The sequence below is a fragment of the Pristiophorus japonicus genome, chromosome 13 (genome assembly GCF_044704955.1).
Source record: "Pristiophorus japonicus isolate sPriJap1 chromosome 13, sPriJap1.hap1, whole genome shotgun sequence".
Taxonomy (NCBI): Eukaryota; Metazoa; Chordata; class Chondrichthyes; family Pristiophoridae; genus Pristiophorus; species Pristiophorus japonicus.
This window is the reverse complement of record NC_091989.1, coordinates 192,124,483-192,139,119: the sequence shown is the minus strand read 5'-3', so window position 1 is coordinate 192,139,119 and position 14,637 is coordinate 192,124,483. Positions and strand designations below refer to the sequence as shown.

The 14,637-nt window shown below is 46.0% G+C and overlaps 1 protein-coding gene across 13 annotated transcripts in view; it reads left to right on the top strand.

Annotated features, from left to right (window-relative positions):
* Positions 1-14,637, top strand: part of terb1 (telomere repeat binding bouquet formation protein 1) — a 235,388-nt gene that overhangs the window by 177,791 nt on the left and 42,960 nt on the right. For 11 of the 13 annotated variants that reach the window (XM_070898307.1, XM_070898303.1, XM_070898304.1 and 8 more), the window contains 2 exons: positions 692-787; positions 2,617-2,730. In XM_070898307.1, coding sequence (XP_070754408.1) covers positions 692-787; positions 2,617-2,730 — 210 coding nt within the window. Of the gene's footprint in view, positions 1-691; positions 788-2,616; positions 2,731-14,637 lie in introns of those variants that run through there. The other 2 variants (XR_011596397.1, XR_011596396.1) reach the window with 1 other exon arrangement.

Sequence of the window (14,637 nt, the reverse complement as noted above, 5' to 3'; positions counted from 1 at the left end):
AGGAAGGACATTCTTGCTATTGAGGGAGTGCAGCGAAGGTTCACCAGACTGATTCCCGGGATGGCGGGACTGACATATCAAGAAAGACTGGATCAACTGGGCTTGTATTCACTGGAGTTCAGAAGAATGAGAGGGGACCTCATAGAAATGTTTAAAATTCTGACGGGGTTAGACAGGTTAGATGCAGGAAGAATGTTCCCAATGTTGGGGAAGTCCAGAACCAGGGGACACAGTCTAAGGATAAGGGGGAAGCCATTTAGGACCGAGATGAGGAGGAATTTCTTCACCCAGAGAGTGGTGAACCTGTGGAATTCTCTACCACAGAAAGTTGTTGAGGCCAATTCACTAAATATATTCAAAAAGGAGTTAGATGAAGTCCTTACTACTAGGGGAATCAAGGGGTATGGTGAAAAAGCAGGAATGGGGTACTGAAGTTGCATGTTCAGCCATGAACTCATTGAATGGCGGTGCAGGCTAGAAGGGCCGAATGGCCTACTCCTGCACCTATTTTCTATGTTTCTATGTAAGACTCTGGCTAGGCTCAGACATGAAGACTATCCAATTGGGCACATCAAGGGCTGCCAGCACCATGGAACAGTATTCCAGCAAAAGCGAGTACCTTCAGGAGAGATGAGAACATGTAAAAATCAATGAAAAAATTGAACTGTTCACTATCGCCTGTATTTTACAGATCCGTGTTTAACACCCAGGAAAAAAGAAAGGGGTGCAGTGCATTATCCCAAGGCCGCGTACTCTGAAGTATCAGCGTCTTGTGATTCCACAAAGAGTAAGTTACTCGTTCCTCATATACAATATAAAAAAGCTTTGTAATCATTATTTTAGCATTGTTGAAAGTCATGCCGTAGTTCACATTTCCAGCAGTATAAGCTTTTCAGAAGGCAATCCTGTTCTTATTATATCTCAAAACCGGTGATCTCAGCAAAGGGATGTCCCAGGTGAGGCATTCCAGAACCCAGAGTATAACCCAATTGAATATATATAAGGTGCTAGACAGATTTTTGAAAGATAAGGGTGATGGGGAGCGAGCAGGGAAGTGGCGTTGCGGCCAACTGTCCCCTAATTCCCTTCCTCCCCTCAAGGTGGTGTCTCAAAAGCACTGTATTTCACCCAAATTTCCCAAAAAGTTGATGAAGCTTTTTAACTTCTAGTGATCAATCATACAACATTGGATCATGATCTTATTGAATGGTGGAGCCAAATGGCTTACTCCTGCTCCTATTTCTTAAGTAGAGTAGATCCAATGTTGTATGATTGATCACTAGAGGTTAAAAAGCTTCATCAACTTTTTGGGAAATTTGGGTGAAATACAGTGCTTTTGAGACACCACCTTGAGGGGAGGAAGGGAATTAGGGGACAGTTCTTAATAAGTAGTTTTACCACACTGAAGTATTATTACATCTAACCTGAGCAACTGCACTGTAATACAACTTGTGTTAAGTGTCAGTCTCACTCACTTTATAGCACTCTCACCTCTGGGTCAGAAGATTAAGGGTCCATACCCTGCTACCAGACTTGAGCATGTAATCTAGGCTGACACTGCAGTGCAGTACTGAGGAAGTCCTGCATTATCCAAAGTGCTATCTTTTGATCGAGTTATTATAATTAAGTCTGCCCGTTCAGGTGATGTAAAAACTACTATGTCACTGTCTAAAGAAGAGTAGGGAACTCTTCTGCTATTCTGTCCAACCTTCCTACCTATAATAATGCAGATTATCTGGTTATATATCTGTTGCTGTTTATCCCTGTTGATTCCAGGGATGGCTGGACTGTCATATGAGGAGAGACTGGATCAACTGGGCCTTTATACACTGGAGTTTAGAAGGATGAGAGGGGATCTCATAGAAACGTGTAAGATTCTGACGGGACGGGACAGGTTAGATGCAGGAAGAATGTTCCCGATGTTGGGGAAGTCCCGAACCAGGGGACATAGTCTTAGGATCAGGGGTAGGCCATTTAGGACTGAGATGAGGAGAAACTTCTTCACGCAGAGAGTTGTTAACCTGTGGAATTCCCTGCCACAGAGAGTTGTTGATGCCAGTTCATTGGATATATTCAAGAGGGAGTTAGATATGGCCCTTATGGCTAAAGGGGCTAAAGGGGATCAAGGGGTATGGAGAGAAAGCAGGAAAGGGGTACTGAGGGAATGATCAGCCATGATCTTATTGAATGGCGGTGCAGGCTCGAAGGGCCAAATGGCCTACTCTTGCACCTATTTTCTATGTTTCTATGGGACATTACTGTGCACAAGTTGGATGTCTTGTTTGCCTGTATAAGAACAGTGACTACACTTCAAAAGTAAATCGTATCTGAAGTGCTTTGGGACATCCTGAAACCATGATGAGGAACCATGTTTCTTCTTTCTTCTGTCTTTGCAAAGCCTTTTAATCCGTTTGTCAATGACATTTCATTCCCAGGTTCTATAAGCTTAATAAGTTGCCTTTCATCCAGAACTTTGTCAAATGCTTTCTGGAAAACTATGTGTAATTTTTTTGTCACAATTATGGTGGTTAACATAATCATGATGGGGGAAAACATGATATGATCTGTAAGCACATTGTACCATTATACGGTTTATAATAATGTTTTATTTTGCAGAGTTTCTTTTGACTCCAATCAAAAAAACTGCGTCTTGTATTACGAATTTCCACAGACAACAAACAGATTTTATAACATGGCATAAGTCATCAACAAAAGATGTTCATATAAACAGTGAGTATGGTTCTTTGCACTGGGTACTTACTGGATTATACCTTTGAGTCCTGGGCTCAAATTTAGATCAGATGTGGACTAGAAGTGGTCATATATTAAGCTGTAGTGGAAGAGAAGTCATGGGGAATATACAAATTTTCAACATAGACAGTTACAATAGTCTTTGCCCTTTTGCATTGCCCTCGTACTTCTGGGATTCCCCCAAAGACAAGCTGAGTGCTTGTGCTTGGAGCTGGTACAGACTTTCACGATGGGCCGAAAGGCTTCCTTCTGTGCCGTAAACTTCTATGATTCAAAGGAGGTAGGAACAATTAATGGGCCTCAGTCAATGCACCAGGCCCCCTCAGATTGGAGATTCTGAGAGGGATAGGCAGTATGAATATGGAGGGCCACAAAGGAGAAGTGTTCTTTCTTTCATAGGTATAACAAAGGCTTTTCATGGCTGGGCACCAAACGCTCCACAAGGGGGTCGCATTGGGGTCTGCAAGGTCAGCAAGACTGGAATATCTCCTCTTTGGAGCAGAGTTGCAGTGGAGCAGAACCTCTGCCCGTCCCACTACAGCACCAGAGGAGGCAGTGAAAGACCTTATGGGATAGAAATGTCCAGAAGGTCAGGTCAGCTGTCCTACTGAATGCCTCAGCCAAGGCTGGGTCCTTCAGCAGGTAGGTCTCTGAGACTGATGGGAGGGACATCTACCTGTACTGAAGGAACGGGATCTTCACTGCTGCTTCCCAGCACCTGCCCCCGCTTTCTGCATCGTAGTTTCAGATAAGTGGCAATAAACTGGGGAAACAGGAGGTAATCCCCTGAAGGCTTGCATGTGGCAGGTGGGAAACAAGCAACCAGCAGTAATTGTGATGGGGAGGAGGGCGGAGGGGGGGAATCTGAGTCAGAGCAAGTGGTGGTTGGCCTCCCTGCCAGAATTTTCCCTCATTCTCCTCTGCAATCCCACCCAATTTCAGGCAGGAGCACGGAGGAGAATCCTAGCCCAGATGTCTGATGGCTAGGTTTCTGTATCTCTTGATTTATTGCCACATTATTTTTGTTGCTGAATACTAATTTAAAAAAAAAATCTGCAATCAAGATTATGCTCTTTTGCATATTGTCACTGTTTATTCTCCACTGCCTTAGAAGAAGGGGCATTGAGGGAGCGAGTGTCATGATTCAGGTCTTTCAAATGCTAAGACGAGATAATGTAGATATAAATAGGCTATTCAACGTGACCTGCAAGCATGCAACAGGCAGTCATGGGGGCTTGCTGACCCTTATGGCCTTTACTCAATCCATGCCTCATATACTTGTGGCTATTAATCGAATCAATTTTTCTCTAATCCCGCCAATATAGAAGGTTATACCATCTACATCTCCTTCAAGAATAGCTGCCAGGGATAATTCACACATATTGAGGTTCAGTGCAGTTGGACATTGATTTTTGCAATCCACTCAGAAAGGACATGAGAATAGGCATTATTGAAAATGGAATAGTCACATTGCTATAGTGGGCATAAAGTCAAAGAGAGTTGTGCATGAATTAAAACATTTAGTTGTGAGCTTTCAAATATAGTATCAGTTTTCTTGGCTTGGAAGAATATTTACATTCTCACTCTCTTCCCACTGAAAGTATTTTTATTAATAACTCGTCAATTTCCTGTGGTCTTGCATATGGAGAACCAAAATCACGTGCACTTTTCAGGTCAAGCAGGTTTAGGAAGCAAGGGGATTTTAATACAAGGCAGGGGGAGGGCAGAGAAGGCAGATGTGAGGAGGGAGGAAGGAGAGGGAGTAAAGACAAGGGGAGGGGAACAGGATAAGAGGAGAAGAGAGAGGAGCTGAAAGTAGGGGAAAGGCGTGGGAAGGAGAGAGAGACAGATTAGGGTTGGAGGCGGGTAGATGGAAGGGGAGTAGCCTCAATTGTGGGGGGAAATGTTAGACAGCTGGTTTGACTTCAGCGTCGGGAGGGAGATTAGGTTTAGGGAAGAACAGGATGGGAGTGGAGGAGGAAGTGGCAAAGGGGAATTTGCCTCAGCAGGGTGGGTATCCAAGTAGCGATTTTCCCACAGTTGGTAGATTGCTGGAGTGCAAGTTTTACTTCAGTGGAGAGGGGTGTACTGTGGTGTGTTTTTGTCCCAGTGGAGAGGTGAGTAGAGATTCTTGCGTCTTTCAGCAGGGAGGTATCCGGTTTGAATCTATCAGGATTTTCTTTGGGGGTGGGGGGCGGGCAAAGTTGGTGTCTGGTCTTGTACTTTGGACCTGACTTGTTTTAAACACTTACGGTGTCTTAACTGCTATTTTTACACAATTGCAAATTTTTTAAATCACTGCCATGTAACTGCTGCAATGGACCATTGGGACAGAGTTTGGGAAGGCTATTGGACCGAGAGACAGAACCATCAGGAGAGAACATGAGAACATAAGAAATAGGAAATACGGTCCCTCGAGCTTGCTCCGAAGTGCTATGACTGTCGAGCAGAGGTTTAGGCAAAGCATTGGGCCTGGATTCAGGACATCTATTGGCTTGAAGTACAGTAGAGGTAACAGGAGAAGTGCGCTAAAGCCAATGTGCTGGATTCATGAGCATTGCCAAGCCAATATTGTCAATCTGCCCAGATTCGGGAGGGCCATCAAGTAAAATGTGGTCATTTTTGGGGGTAGGAATGAAGTATCCAGAGCCATAGTTCAGTTGGGACAATCGTAAACATTTGGGGACATTGGCGTTCCTAAATTATTTTTGTTGACGGGATAGACAGCAGAGCCAAGGACAATGTTAAAAATGCTTCATTTTACCAATATGTGCGCCGTGCTGCAGCAAATGCATTGGTGAAGCGCCATCCTGTGGAAAATGTCAGCAATTACAGTGAAAGTTCAAATAACCAGAAGGAGATTGACAGTCATGTAGCATTAGATAGTATCACATTGTTTTATTTTAAAGTGTCACATAACGTTATGTTTACACCTACTAGTGTATTAACTTTTGAATGGTGAGACCACTCACCATTTTTAATATAGAACAGATATTTTTTTTAATCCTGTTCTGTTTTGAGTTCATTGATCTTAGTCAGGATGGCAATTGAGTTGCTCCGTTGAGCCTTGAACAGATGGGACATTAGCACTCTCCCCTTTTAGTCAGAAGGTTGTGGTTTTAAACTCCACTCCAGGACCTGAGCGAGTAGCCTTGGCTGATATTTCACTACAGTACTGAGGAAGTGCAGCATTGTCAGAGGTGCTGTCCTTTGGATGAGGTGTTAAACAGCGATCCTCTATGTTTGTTCTGATGATTTATCTGGAAGTGAAAGCTTCCATAGCACTAAGTGAAGAAGAACAGGGATGTCTCAACCAACCTTCCTTCCTTGGCCAACACTATCATAAAAATAGATTATCTGGCTAGTCATCAGCTGGGACCAATATCCTCTCGGGCGGGTGCGGGGGGGGGGTAGGTGTGGTTTGCTAGTGTTGTAGGGGAGGGTTTAAACTAGCTTGGCAGGGGGATGGGAACCTGATAATAGATTCAGTTGGAGAGAAGCAAAGCTGAAATTGGAAAGCAGAAAAATAGAACGTGAATTTGGAAGACAGGAAACAAGGGCTTGAAAACAGACAACAAGAAAAATGGTATATACTTCAATGCAAGCAGTATAGGGAATAAGACAGATGAACTGAGCACAGATAGGCACTTGGGAGTACGATATTATAGCTATTACCGAGACATGGTTTAAAGAAGGGCTGGTATGACAGCTCAACATTCCTGGTTACAGGATTTTCAGACGGAATTGAGAGGGGGGTAAAAAAGGAGGGGCGTCGCAGTGTTGATTAAATAAACAATAAACAAGCTGTGAGGAGGGACAATATGTTAGATGGATCATCAAATGAGGCCATATGGGTTGAATTGAAGAACAAAAAAAGGGTGATCACACTGCTGGGAATGTATTATAGACCCCCAAGCAGTCAGAGGAAGATAGAAGAGCAAATATGTAGGCAAATTTCTGAGAAGTATGCAGTAATAGTAGGGGTATTTCAGCTACCCTAATATTAACTGAGATAAAGTTAGTTTGAAAGGTATATGGGGTGTGGAATTCCTAAAATGCATTCAGGAGAATTTTTTTAACCACAATGTAGCAAGCCTAACAAGGGAAGGGATGGTTCTGGACTTAGTTTTAGGGAATGAAACTGGGCAAGTGGAAGGGGTATCAGTGGGAGAGCATTTTGGTGCTGGTGATCATAATTCAATTAGATTTAGGGTAGTTATGGAAAAGGACAAACATAGACAACAACAACTTGTATTTATATAGCACCTTTAACATAATGAAACGTCCCAAGGTGCTTCACGGAGTATTATGCGATAAAAATTTGACACTGAGCCGCATAACTAGAAATTAGCGCAGGTGACCAAAAGCATGGTCAAAGTGGTATGTTTTAAGGAGCATCTTGAAGGAGGAAAGAAAAGTAGAGAGGTGGGGAGGTTTAGGCAGGGAGTTACAGAGCTTGGGGCCCAGGCAACAGATGGCACGGCCACCAATGGTTGAGCGATTACAATCAGGGATGCTCAGAAGGGCAGAATTAGAGGAACGCAGACATCTCGGGGGTGGGGGGAGGGTTGTGGGGCTGGAGGAGATTACAGAGATAGGGAGGGGCAAGGCCATGGAGGAATTTGAAAGTAAGGATGAGAATTTTGAAATCGAGGCGTTGCTTAACCGGAAGCCAATGTAGACCAAGAATAAAAGTTCTCAATTGAGGGAAAAGCCAATTTTGCTAAGCTGAGATGGGATTTAGCCAAAGTGGACTGGAAATCACTACTTGAAGATAAATCAGTGTCAGAGCAATGGGAGGCATTCAAGGAGGAGATCCTGAGAATTCAGAGCAAGTGTATTCCCTTAAAGAAAAAGGGTGGGACTAACAAATCTAGAGCCCCCTGGATGTCAAGGGACATACAGGGTAGGATAAAGACTAAAGAGAGGTTTATGGCAGATACCGAGGGCTCAATACTGCAGAAACTAGAAGAGTACAGAAAGTGCAGGTGTGCAATTAAATAGGAAAAACATTTTGTCAAGGAAAACCCAAAGATATTTTATGAATACATTAAGAGCAAGAGGATAACTAAAGAAAGAATAGAGACTATTAGAGACCATAAAGATAGACTGTGGGTGGAGGCGGAAGATGTGGTTCTTAATGAATACTTTGCGTCTGTTTTCACAAAAGAGAGGGGTGATGCAGACAGTGTAATCAGGGAGGAGAAGTGTGATATATTAGATGAAATAAACATAGTTAGGGAAGAAGTATTAAGGGGTTCCAGGCCCGGATGAAATGTATCCCAAGCTGTTAAGAGAAGCAAAAGAGGAAATAGCAGAGGCTCTGACCATCATTTTCCAATCCTCTCTAGCTACAGGTATGGTGCTGGAGGACTGCTAAAGTTGTACCTTTGTTTAAAAAGGGAGAAAGGGATAGAGTAATTACAGGCCAGTCAGCCTAACCTCGGTGGTCGGAAAATTATTGGAAAGAATCCCGAGGGACAGGATAAGTCTTCATTTAGAAGGACACGGATTAATCAAGGACAGTCAGCGTGGATTTGTTAAGGGAAGGTCGTGTCTGACTAATTTGATTGAATTTTTGAGGAGATAACAAGGAGGGTCGATGAGGGCAGTTCGTTTGATATAATGTACGTGGATTTTAGCAAGGCTTTTGATAAGGTCCCACATGGCAGACTGGTCACAAAAGCAAAAGCCCATGCGATCCAGTGGCAATTTAGATCCAAAATTGGCTCAGAGGCAGGAAGCAAAGGGTAATGGTTGATGGGTGTTTTTGTGACTAGACGGCTGTTTCCAGTGGGGTTCCACAGGGTACTAGGTCCCTTGCTTTGTGTGGTGTATATCAATGATCTAGACTTGAATGTAGGGGATATGATTAAGAAGTTTGCAGATGATACTAAAGTTGGCTGTGTGGTTGATAATAAAGAAAGCTGTATACCGCAGGAAGATATCAAGCAACTGGTCAGGTGGGCAGAACAGTGCCAAATGAAATTCAATCCGGAGAAGTATGAGGTAATGCATTTGGGGAGGACTATCAAGGCCAGGGAACACTCATTAAATGGTAGGATACCTGAGAAGTAGAAGAACATGTCCGCAGATCCCTGAAGGTAGCAGGCCAGGTAGATAAGTTGGTTAAGAAGGCATACAGAATACAGGTATTTGCCTTTATTAGCCGAGACATAAAATACAAGAGCAGGGAGGTGATGCTTGAACTGTATAAAACACTAGTTAGGCCACAGCTAGAGTAATGCGCGCAGGTCTGGTCACCACATTCCAGGAAAGATGTGGTTGCATTAGAGCGGGCACAGAAGAGATTTACAAGGATGTTGCCTGTGTTGTGTATCTGTAAAGCATGCACTTCCATGTTCCGCCACCAGGGAGCTCATCCCCTGAAGTCCCAGCATCCCTTGGGAGCACTGTATACAAGCCGGCCCCTAAGGCCTGTTCCTCACTCTGGAGTATCTTATTAAAGACTGAGGTCACTGTTACTTTAACCTCACTGTGTGCAGTCTCCTCTGTGTTAGGAACACAATAACTGGCGACGAGAATATGAATCCAATGCAAAGATGCAGCAAACTGTGGGCATCCTGGAGAAGTTCTCGGAGGGTGAGGACTGGGAAGCCTATGTCGAACGGCTAGACCAGTACTTTGTAGCCAACAAGCTGGACGGAGAAGGAAGCGCTGCAAAAAGGAGAGCAGTCCTCCTCACAGTCTGCGGGGTACCGACCTACAGCCTCATGAAGAATCTTCTGGCTCTGGTGAAACTCACAGATAAGTCGTATGAGGAGCTGTGTACACTGGTTCGGGAGCATCTTAATCCGAGGGAGAGCGTGCTGATGGCGAGGTATCGGTTCCACACATGCCAGCGATCTGAAGGTCAGGAAGTGGCGAGCTAAGTCGCCGAGCTAAGGCGACTTGCAGGACAATGTGAGTTCGATGGCTACCTGGAGCAAATGCTCAGAGACTTTTTTGTATTGGGCATTGGCCATTAGACCATCCCACGTAAACATTTGACTGTAGAGACACCCCCTCAGGAAGGCCATTGCGATAGCACAGGCGTTTATGTCCACCAGTGATAACACCAAACAAATCTCTCAGCACACAAGTGCTAGCAATGTTCATAAATTAACTGGAACTGTGTTTGAAAGCAGAAATGTACAGGGCAGAACCCACAAATCTGCAACTGCCAGCAGGCCTCAGGTGACCCAGACGACTCAGTCTCCAACAAAGGATGAACGCAAGGCAATTCACACCTTGTTGGCATTGTGAAGGCTTCCATTCATCCTATTCATGCCGCTTCAAAGGGTATATTTGCAAGAGCTGTGGAACAATGGGGCACCTCCAACGAGCTGCAAGCTCTGCAAAACCTGCTAACCACCACGTGGCAGAGGAAGATTGATCCATGGTGGATCAAAGCAATTTCGAGCCTCAGAGAGAGGAGGCAGATGCTGAAATACACGGGGTGCACACATTTTTGACGAAATGTCCACCCATAATGCTAAACGTAAAATTGAATGGCTTACCTGTAGCCATGGAACTGGACACTGGCGCTAGCCAATCCATCATGAGTAAAAAGATGTTTGAGAGACTGTGGTGCAACAAGGCATTCAGATCAGCCCTGAGCCCCATCTACACGAAACTGAGAACGTACACCAAAGAACTTATCACTGTCCTGGGCAGCGCCATGGTCAAGGTCACCTACGAGAGCACGGTGCACGAACTGCCACTCTGGATTGTCCCGGGCGATGGCCCCACACTGCTTGGAAGGAGCTGGCTGAGCAAAATCCTCTGGAACTGGGATGACATCCGAGCGCTATCACATGTCGATGAGGCCTCATGTACCCAGGTTCTTAACAAATTTCCTTCCCTTTTTGAGCCAGGCATTGGAAACTTTTCCGGGGCGATGGTGCGGATCCACTTGGTCCTAGAGGCACGACCCATTCACCACAAGGCGTGAGCGGTACCTCACATGATATGGGAGAGAGTGGAAATCGAGCTGGACAGGCTGCAGTGGAATTCAGCGAGTGGGCCAGCCCGATTGTTCCAGTACTCAAAAGTGATGGCACGGTCAGGATTTGCGGCGATTATAAAGTAACTATTAATCTTTTCTCGCTCCAGGACCAATACCCGCTACCTAAGGCAGACGACCTATTTACGACACTGGCAGGAGGCAAGACGTTCACCAAGCTCGACCTGACTTCGGCCTACATAGAAACATAGAAAATAGGTGCAGGAGCAGGCCATTCGGCCCTTCGAGCCTGCACCACCATTCAATAAGATCATGGCTGATCATTCATCTCAGTACCCCTTTCCTGCTTTCTCTCCATACCCCTTGATCCCTTAGCCGTAAGGGCCACATCTAACTCCCTTTTGAATATATCTAATGAACTGGCCTCAACAACACTCTGTGGTAGAGAATTCCACAGGTTCACAATTATCTGAGTGAAGAAGTTTCTCCTCATCTCGGTCCTAAATGGCTTACCCCTTATCCTAAGGCTGTGTCCCCTGGTTCTGGACTTCCCCAACATTGGGAACATTTTTCCCGCATCTAACCTGTCTAAACCCGTCAGAATCTTATATGTTTCTATGAGATCCCCTCTCCTCTTTCTAAACGCCAGTGTATAAAGGCACAGTCGATCCAGTCTCTCCTCATATGTCAGTCCTGCCATCCCGGGAATCAGTCTGGTGAACCTTCGCTGCACTCCCTCAATAGCAAGAACGTCCTTCCTCAGATTAGGAGACCAAAACTGAACACAATATTCCATGACGCAGGAGCTGGAGGAGTCTTTGAAGGGCCTCACCTGCATCAATATGCACAAGGGATTGTTCATCTACAACAGATGCCCTTTTGGAATTCGGTCGGCTGCAGCGATCTTCCAGAGAAACATGGAGAGCCAAATCAAGTCAGTACCACACATGGTGGTCTTTCAGGACGACATATTGGTCACGGGTCGGGACACCGCCGAGCACCTACAAAACATGGAGGAGGTCCTCCAGCGACTGGATCACGTAGGGCTGCGGCTGAAGAGGTCGAAATGCATCTTCATGGCAACAGAAGTGGAGTTTTTGGGGAGAAAGATCGCAGCGGACTACATTCGGCCCACAGACGCCAAGACAGAGGCTATCAGGAACGCGCCCAGGCCACAGAACGTCACGGAGCTGCGGTCGTCCCTGGGACTCCTCAGCTATTTTGGTAACTTCCTACCGGGGTTAAGCACCCTTTTAGAGCCCCTATATGTGTTATTGCGCAAAGGTAAGAACTGGGTATGGGAAAAAAAACAAGTAATTGCTTTTGAGAAAGCCAAAAACATTTTATGCTCCAACAAGCTGCTTGTATTGTATAACCCGTGTAAAAGACTCGTGCTAGCATGTGACGCGTCGTCGTACGGAGTCGGGTGTGTATTACAACAAGCTAATGTTGCGGGGAAGTTGCAACCTGCCGCCTATACTTCCAGGAGCTTGTCTAAGGCCGAGAGGGCCTACAGCATGATTGAGAAAGAGGCATTAGCGTGTGTGTTCGGGGTAAAGAAAATGCATCAGTACATGTTTGGCCTCAAATTTGAGCTGGAAACCGATCACAAGCCCCTCACATCACTGTTCGCTGAAAACAAGGGGATAAATACTAATGCCTCAGCCCGCATTCAAAGGTGGGCACTCGCGCTATCAGCATATAACTATACCATCCGCCACAGGCCAGGCACCGAGAGCTGTGCGGATGCTCTCAGTCAGCTACCATTGCCCATCATAGGGGTGGAAATGGCGCAGCCTGCAAACTTGTTGATGGTGGCACAGCCCGCAGACTTATTGATGGTCATGGAAGCGTTTGAAAATGATAAATCACCTGTCACGGCCCGCCAGATTAGAACTTGGACCAGCCAAGATCCTCTGCTGTCCCTAGTAAAAAACTGTGTACTGCATGGGAGCTGGGCCAGCATCCCCGTTGAAATGCAAGAGCTAATCAAGCCGTTCCAGCGGCGAAAGGACGAGCTGTCCATTCAGGCAGACTGCCTGTTGTGGGGTAACCGCATAGTGCTACCAAAAAAGGACAGGGAGACGTTCATCTCGGATCTCCACAGCACACACCCGGGTATAGTAATGATGAAAGCGATAACTAGATCCCATGTGTGGTGGCCCGGTATCGACTGTGTGTACGGCAATACAGAGTGTGTGCTCAGTTGAGCAACGCGCCCAGAAAGGCACCACTATGTTTGTGGTCCTTTCCCTCCAGACCATGGTCGAGGATCCATGTCGATTATGCGGGCCCGTTTCTCGGTAAAATGTTTCTGGTGGTGGTGAATGCTTTTTCAAAATGGATTGAATGTGAAATAATGTCGGGAAGCAACGCCACCACCACCATTGAAAGCCTGAGGGCCATGTTTGCCACCCACGGCATGCCTGACATACTGGTCAGTGACAACGGGCCATGTTTCACCAGTGCCGAATTTAAAGAATTCATGACCCGCAATGGGATCAAACATGTCACCTCAGCCCCGTTTAAACCAGCCTCCAATGGGCAGGCAGATCGAGCAGTACAAACCATCAAACAGAGCCTTAAACGCGTCACAGAAGGTTCACTCCAAACCCGCCTGTCCCGAGTACTGCTCAGCTACTGCACGAGACCCCACTCGCTCACAGGGGTGCCCCCGGCTGAGCTACTCATGAACAGGACACTTAAAACCAGACTCTCGCTGGTTCACCCCAACCTGCATGATCAGGTAGAGAGCAGGCGGCAGCAACAAAATGTAAACGATGGTCGCGCCATTGTGTCACGGGAAATTGATCTGAATGACCTTGTGTATGTGTGCTAAATATGGACATGGTCCCAAGTGGATCGCGGGCACGGTGATAGCTAAAGAAGGGAATAGGGTATTTGTAGTCAAACTAGTCAATGGACAAATTTTCAGAAAGCACCTGGACCAAACGAGGCTGCGGTTCACAGACTGCCCTGAACAACCCACAGCAGACATCACATTTTTCGAGCCCACAACAGACACCCAAAGGATCAACGACACCACGTCGGACCAGGAAATCGAACCCATCACGCCCAACAGCCCAGCAAAGCCAGGCTCACCTAGCAGTCCTGCAGGACCAACAACACGCCAGCCCAGCGAGGGCACAGCCAACACACCAGAACAGACATTTGTGCCGAGGCGGTCCACCAGGGAAAGAAAGGCTCCTGACCGCCTCACCTTGTAAATAGTTTTCACTTTGACTTTGAGGGCAGAGTGATGTTGTGTATCTGTAAAGCATGCACTCCCATGTTCCACCACCAGGGAGCGCATCCCCTGAAGTCCCAAGGCATCCCAGCATCCCTTGGGAGCACTGTATTTTAGCCGGCCCCTAAGGCCTGTTCCTCATTCTGGAGTGTCTTATTAAAGACTGAGGTCACTGTTATTTTAACCTCCCTGTGTGCAGCCTCATCTGTGTTCGGAACACAATAGCCTGCACTGGAGAATTTTAGTTATGAGGAAAGATTGGATAGACTGGGTTTGTTTTCATTTGAATAGAGGAGGCTGAGGGTAGACCTTATTGAGGTGTATAAAATTATGAGGGACCTAGATATAGTAGATAGAAAGGGCCTATTTCCCTTAGCAAGAGGGGTAAACAACCAGGGGGCAAGGATTTAAAGTAATTGGTCGGAGGTTTAGAGGATTTGAGAGGAAATTTCTTCACACACAGGCTGGTCAGGGTCTGGAACTCACTGCTTGAAAGGGTGGTAGAGACAGGAACCCTTAAGCACATTTAAAAAGTACTTGGATTTGCACTTGTAAATGCCGTAACCTACAGTGCGGAGCAAGAGCTGGAAAGTGGGATTAGTCTGGATAGCTCTTTGTCGGCCGGCGTGGACACAATGGGCCGAATTGACCTCCTGTGTTGTAAATTTCTATG